The sequence below is a fragment of the Prosopis cineraria genome, unplaced genomic scaffold, assembly GCF_029017545.1.
Source record: "Prosopis cineraria cultivar Desert tree isolate PC_DT_omini unplaced genomic scaffold, ASM2901754v1 PC1, whole genome shotgun sequence".
NCBI classification, from domain to species: domain Eukaryota; kingdom Viridiplantae; phylum Streptophyta; class Magnoliopsida; order Fabales; family Fabaceae; genus Prosopis; species Prosopis cineraria.
In genome coordinates, this window is record NW_026555332.1 from 58,304,578 (window position 1) to 58,311,635 (window position 7,058).

The 7,058-nt window shown below is 39.3% G+C and overlaps 2 protein-coding genes across 2 annotated transcripts; one reads left to right on the forward strand and one right to left on the reverse strand.

Moving 5' to 3' along the window:
* Positions 1 to 280: 280 nt before the first annotated feature.
* On the forward strand, positions 281 to 4,767 carry LOC129313458 (glutathione synthetase, chloroplastic-like). Its single transcript, XM_054956589.1, has 12 exons — positions 281 to 703; positions 977 to 1,146; positions 1,493 to 1,568; positions 1,777 to 1,907; positions 2,180 to 2,302; positions 2,406 to 2,486; positions 2,808 to 2,888; positions 2,996 to 3,068; positions 3,663 to 3,784; positions 3,863 to 4,002; positions 4,106 to 4,298; positions 4,390 to 4,767. The coding sequence occupies exons 1-12, from the start codon at positions 368 to 370 to the stop codon at positions 4,514 to 4,516; spliced, it is 1,653 nt and encodes a 550-aa protein (XP_054812564.1). The 5' UTR covers positions 281 to 367; the 3' UTR covers positions 4,517 to 4,767.
* A 195-nt stretch (positions 4,768 to 4,962) lies between these two features.
* Positions 4,963 to 6,796, reverse strand: LOC129313451 (phosphoglycerate mutase-like protein AT74). Its single transcript, XM_054956575.1, has 2 exons — positions 6,110 to 6,796; positions 4,963 to 5,576 (listed from the first exon to the last, which is right to left on the reverse strand). The coding sequence occupies exons 1-2, from the start codon at positions 6,558 to 6,560 to the stop codon at positions 5,176 to 5,178; spliced, it is 852 nt and encodes a 283-aa protein (XP_054812550.1). The 5' UTR covers positions 6,561 to 6,796; the 3' UTR covers positions 4,963 to 5,175.
* Positions 6,797 to 7,058: the final 262 nt, after the last annotated feature.

Sequence of the window (7,058 nt, forward strand, 5' to 3'; positions counted from 1 at the left end):
ATTAGATAATAAATTTTTATTAAATATAAGTGAATATTTGTCAATTTATGAATGTCTATTTACCGATTAAACAAAAAGGAAAAGCAGAGATATTTAAGTACTTTTTATCTAAAAATTATTTTGAAATCAATCCTTTATTTTACATTTATATTTTAAATTTTTTTAATTCTTAATTGATATTAAACAATTTCATTACTCCTTTAATGATATTTTCCTTTTTTTTATGCAATCTAATGAATTAATAAGAAGCCAATGAGACGCCAATCAATTCAGTGAAGTACGAGTCCGCGAGAAGGAGAGCACTACTACATGTTGATATTACAGTGTACTGAGCCACCTTGGCACTGAGCAGGCAAAAATCGGCTAAATGGATGCTCGTCGTTTCTCGTACGGCTCCCTTCCAATTCCTTTCCCCTCACATTCAAATCTCTCCGATGAATCGCAATCAAAATCAAGGTCCCTCTCTTTCCTCAATTCCCCAATATTGCCCAAACCCTTCAAGCTCTTCCTCCACTTTCAGCCCTTATCAGTAGTGCGCCTGAGATGTGGGAACGCTCAAGAGATGGCGACTCCGGAACCCAGTGTCAGCACCCCCGTCTCAGATCACCATCCAATTGATCAACGAATGCTCCAGAATATGGCTTTTGATGCTCTTGTTTGGAGCTCTCTTCACGGGCTCCTTGTTGGCGATAAATCTGTTGAGGTCAGCCGCCCATTTCATAAGCATCTCGGATTATCATCCTATTGATTAACCTTGTCAATTTATTCGACCGCTTGTCAGAGCCAAAAGCTGTCAATTGGCATTATCTTCATGTGTTTTAGTTATCTTTTACTGCAGTCAACGCTTCCCATCCCCAAACCCCCCCCCCCAAAAAAAAACAAAAGAAAAAGAAAAAACAGGTGATCGGCATTTTCCTTTTGCAGTGGCTACCTAGTTAGCAACTGAATTTGATGTCGACGTCTATCCTAACTGTAGAGATCAGGAAGCGTTCCCGGCGTTGGTTTGGTGCATGCGCCATTTGCCTTATTACCCACTTCATTCCCTGAAAGCCATTGGAGGCAAGCGTGTGACTTAGCCCCTATATTTAATGAACTTGTTGATCGGGTGAGTTTGGATGGAAACTTTCTGCAGGATACCCTCTCCAGGTACACTTTTTAGTTTCATCTTATCCGAGTACTGACAAAATCTGTATAACTGGGACTTGTTTTGATATGATCGTTGGTAAACCAACTTGAATTTGTTAGCGCATTTTAAGTTTAGTCCAGCTTGGTTTTTCTTTTGCAGCGTGAACGAACTTTTCTCTGTATCAACTGGTCATTGCATTATTTTTCGACTTCCAATGCACGAACACTTGTGTTTGCTCGGCATGTGTGTGGCATACATTCGTTCTGTGGTTGTCTTAGCTACCTCTAAGTTTGGTTTGTTTTTACCCTTTTTGTTCTCTGTCTATGCTTCTAATTTGACGTTGTTTGTTTGTTCGTCACAATGCAGAACTAAGAAAGTGGATGAATTTACCTCTAGACTTTTAGATATTCATTCCAGGATGCTAGAGATTAACAAGAAAGAGGTAAGTGCTGATTAGTAGGACATTGGGACCAAAATTGAAATGGCTAGAACAGTTGCAGTTGCATCCCTTTAATTGAAGGGGGTTATTTTTTAAGTTATTTAATTTAGTAAATTATCAGGAAAAGACATAAATATTTTTCTTAAAAAATCATTAATTTGAATGGATATACTCACACTCCCCCCACCTCCTTATGTATTTATTTTCAAAGGAAATACGTTTGGGATTACATCGTTCAGATTATATGCTTGATGAGCAGACTAAATCACTTCTTCAAATAGAGCTGAACACTATTTCATCTTCATTTGCTGGTCTTGGTAGCCTTGTGACTGAGCTCCATAGGTATGTGTTGCTGTAAATTACACATACTGTCCTAATTAAGAATCTCCAAATATTGTAATGATGGCTTTGCCTATTGATGCAGCTGTGGGTTAATGTAAGTAAACACCAAATAATGTCTTGTTCGATATAAAATAAATGTGGATACCTCATATTAGAAGCACGGATACTAATTCATGTGAATTTATAATTAGGTTTAGTTATTCATATCAATTTTATAGCACTATAAAAATGGTTACGGACAGGTATCTTTATATTACTTGGTCATTCCCCAGGAACATAATTTCTCACCATGGAAAATTGCTTGGACTAGATCCTGGAAGAATTCCTAGTAATACTGCTGTCAGTCATTTTGCAGAGACATTGGCTAAGGCTTGGTGCGAGTATAATGATCCCAGGTCAGTTTGTGGAAATTTTGTCTTTGGTTATTTTTTCTTGTGTTGCTGGATTGGTTTTTCTGCTATAATTTGTGAATACAAATTTATAAATGGTTCTGTGCAGGGCTGTAATTATGTTTGTGATTCAGGCTGAAGAACGGAACATGTATGATCAGCATTGGCTTTCTGTAGTTTTGAGAGAAAAATATCCTTTTTTGAATGCTTGTCCAAATAATAGAAGTTTCAATTCTGTCCGCTCTTCAGCCAGATTGATTATGAAACCAGCTCTATCAAAGTGAAGATGAAGAGCGATGTTAAATAATTTATATATAGAAGTTGTTATAACTGGAAATAAACTTTTGTATTTTGGGTGCTCTCTTCTATAGGGTACTTCATTCAACATCTTGCAATTTTTTTCACATCTCAGAAATTGTATCAGAACATGATGTTAGGTGAAAAAAGCTTCTTCTTCTTCTTCTTCTTTTTTTCCTTAAATTTTGAGTTATTTTCCTTAGCTTTATAACACACATCATTTAGCAACAATCCGGAAAACGCTAGCAGAAATTGATCTAGAAGGAGAACTTCTACCAGATGGAACGCTTTCTTTGTATGTAGCCTTGAGCCTTCAAAACACTGAATTTCCTTCTCAAAGTACACGACTCTTCAAATTTTGTTTCTGACTGTGGAAACATGCAACGTCCATGGCATTGGCAGGAATGGACAGCCAATTGCAGTCATTTACTTCAGGGCTGGATATACACCGCTTGACTATCCTCAGAGTCGGTCAGCATCTTGACTTCAGTGCTCTGCTGCTAATTATAATTGTCCTTTCTGCTTGTAGAAATATCTGTTTATCTCCTTGTTGATTTACCTTCCTTCTTTGCTTGAGGAAATGTTAGCCTACTGAACCCAGTATGATTGGTTTGCAGAAGTATTTTTAACTCACTGGTATTGAGCGGTGAAATTGTCATCTTGTCAGTTAATATTTGATGAACAAGTGCGCTAGTAGAACCAGAACAACCAGGATTTATAGGACCCAGAATGCTAGACCTCCTGTCAAATAAAGTTAGGCATTGTGTAGTTTCAATTGCAATGGAGGCTATTTGATATGGGAGCCATCCTACATATATGCCAAAGACATCTATCTAAACAAACTAGAAATTAGATCTACTCAAACTTAGCTTGCAACCCTGGAGATGCAAACTAATTCTGAATTCAATCAAGTTCGGATTAATATATTAATACAAGTTTTGTTTACTCAGTTGAGTGTCTTCTCAGGATTCATTAAGTATCACATAGTATGTGGACGCTCCAAATGTTTTTCACTTGCATCATCTAGAAAATGATTGTTACTGTCTGGCACATCTTGCTCAACATGTAGGAATGGAGAGCTAGGCTTGTGATGGAACAGTCTTCTGCTATCAAATGCCCATCAATATCTTATCATTTGGTTGGATCCAAGAAAGTTCAACAGGAACTTGCGAAGCCCAATGTTCTTGAGAGGTATCTTGTGAAGCTGCTGCGATCAGAGTGTTTCTTACCCCGAGATCTCTTCCTGAACCTGAATTATACTGTAAACAGGTTCCTTGAAAATAAAGATGACGTTGCCAAACTGCGCAAATGCTTCGCAGGATTGTGGAGTCTGGATGATTCTGACATTGTTAAAAATGCAATTGAAAGGCCAGAATTATTTGTAATGAAACCCCAAAGGGAAGGAGGAGGTCGCACATTACCTTAACTATACTTCACCCTTTTCCTGTTTTGTTTACAAAAATATAATAAGATAGAGTGAAAACTATTTAATGAGTTGTAGTTACATTACAGGGAACAATATCTATGGGCATGCAGTGAGGGAATCTCTATTAAAATTGCAGGAAGCAGGATCTGAAGAAAATGCAGCTTACATTCTTATGCAGAGGATATTTCCGACTAATAATTCAACATATATCATGCGCAATGGCTATTGTCACGAGGATCAAACGATTTCAGAACTTGGGATATTTGGTGCTTATCTAAGGTACATACTACATAGCCTGTTTATGTACGAATCGTAGTTCTATGCTTTCTCAAATTGCAAAACTAGTGACACCGATGGACTGCAATTACAGGAACAAGGACAAGGTCATGGTAAATGGCCAAAGTGGCTATTTGATGCGTACAAAAATATCGTCATCTGATGAAGGTGGAGTAGCGGCTGGCTTTGCTGTATTAGATAGCGTATATCTGACGCTATAGATTCCAAGTTGTCAGGGTAGTCCAAAACAGCATCGATGGTTTACATGATACATGTAACTTGTTATTCGCCTCTAGATGAATTTATTTGTTGGCATACATAAATGGGCAGGAGGTCCGTTTTTATTTATGGATTAGGGGCGCTTTAATTTATGGCTCTCTAGAAAAAGGGGCCTTGATTCGTCTCGATTAAACTTTTCGACTGTTCCCTAACTTATAATTCTTATCAAAATGCTAGTTTGATTGGAATCTCATCATCTAGATTATCAGATTTTCGACAACAGTTCAATCAAAAGAAAAATGAGTTTGAATGTTGTTAATAATTTTGTATTGCTCTGAGGATCTACTGTACAGCTAGCTCGCAAAATGTAAAAGTTGAAGACACTTGAGGTTCTCTTCAACCGCATATTTGCACGCGTGCGTGTGTGTGTGTGTAAAGAGACTAAAGCTGATCAACGTTCCTGATTCCAAATGAAATCGTCACATGCCTGAGACAAACGACAATGGAGGCTCCCGCTTGACACATCACCCGATGCAAGCGTCTAGGAATCGCTTAAAGAATAGATTTGTTTGTAGTATTGATGACTGTTGACTATAAAAATAATGATGCTAAAAGAATTCGTGGTTTCAAAAGCAGAAAGAGGGCACACTATCGAGTGGTTTCAACTTGTGCGTCCAGTGTCATCATCAGAATCGTCAGCAAGATGGTCAAAGAATTCATCCAAGTACCAGGGGCAGTGATCGTTCCAGGCACCCCTATCTGCAGTGGCCCTCCACTTCTGGTCAGCTATCATGTCAGGGGAAAGCCCCCATTCCAAAAGTTCTTCGTCACTGTGATGCGCTGCTAAACTGTATTCCCCTCCTCTCCCCAGCTGCATCACCCGGATTTCACAGTTCCCTGGATTGTTTAAATGCTCAAATTGTTGCACTGTCCACTTGAACCACTTCATCAAGAATACCCGTGATGTCAGTCCGTGTGACACAATCACCAGATTCAGATCATGCCTGGTATCCATGTGTAGCCTGTTCATGTCTATGTCCCTCCACAGCGATTCTAGGAAATCTGCTCATTACATAAATAAAGTCATCAGGGGGGACTTCTCCAAAACAACAACACAGTTCAACAATCAAAATGCATGTGCATAAATGAATGAAGATAAAAAGACATAGCCATGAAGACCTGGCAATGCACAATACATCGACCTGTAAAACACTCAGGCAAATTTATCATTCTTCAATATGGCGTTTACACTTTAGCAAGCTAAACATGAGTGGAAAAGAAGAGTAAATAGATCCAGGATTCCAATTATGGTTCCCAAGTAAGACGGGTCAGACGCAGGGCAACTCATTTGAAAAGAACAGCTGGGGTAAACTTTCAGTTCAGAAAGAGATACAATGTTCGCAATCACTTCTATAGTTCTTCCAAAAAATTCAAGAAAACTAGTTGGCCTTTTTTCTTTTTCTTTGTTCTAACCCCGCTTAATACAATGGCCGGTCGAGTGAATTTAATTGGAAGCACTAATAAACAAGTCCAATGGAATCCACCGCCGAAAAAGAAAGGTAAAGAGAAAGAATGAAAAGGGAAGAAGACAGTACTTGAAACGCGATCGAAAACATCGGCAGCGGACTCTCCCTCCGGAAAGCGATAGTAGAACCTGCCGAAGCGTTCGCGCGTCTCCTTGATGACTTTCATCCTCTCTTGCACCTGAAAATTTCCGAAGTCTTGCTCCCGGATTCGGCACTCCTCTCTGACGCCAAGAACCCTTTTCTTGGAGAAAGATCGACCAATCTCGCGGAGGGTCGATCGAGTGCGGTCGTAGGGGGAGACGTAAAAGTAGAGCCGCCAATTGGGACAAGAGTCGCCGCCAGCAACGACCTGCCGTAATTTAGCTCCGGCGAGGCGGGCCTGTGCAATGCCTTGTTGGGTCAACTGAATCTCGTGGTCAGGGGTGGTGGTATAGGCTGCAGTGTCGAGGTTGCCGTGAGATTCACCGTGGCGAACCAGTATTATTCTCTTGGGAAGAATTGTCTTCTGATGCGGATGCATATCCTCTCCTTCTCCTTGTTCTGAATACGAATGGATCAAACTCAAAGAAAAGTGAGATATGTGGAACGTCTTCAGTCCATATGGATTTTTTAGGGTTTCATATTTCGTGGGGACGCTCTACTAGTCTCTGTCTGAAAAGGAAGAAGATTGGTCTCCTCCCTCTCTTTTGTACGACTTCAACTTCAATAGAATGCTACTGCTTGGTTGGTATTCAGGATTTTTTTTTTTCTCCCATGAAAAAATTGTGACGGCTTTTGTCCGCTGAAATTGACGATCGAGGGTCGAGACTCGAGACCACCGTGAAGATTCTTGACGGTTAAATAACAACCGTGAAAACGATTTTGCCTTTTTGCATGTTTAGTCTCCAGTGTTAATAATAATTTTTTGAAAAAAAATGACGTTTCACCGAGTGCAAGAACGGCATAATTTAAAAGGTAAATTAAATCTTAAAAAAAAAAAAATGTAAAAGCTATCTTGTGCCAGCTCGAGTGATAATAG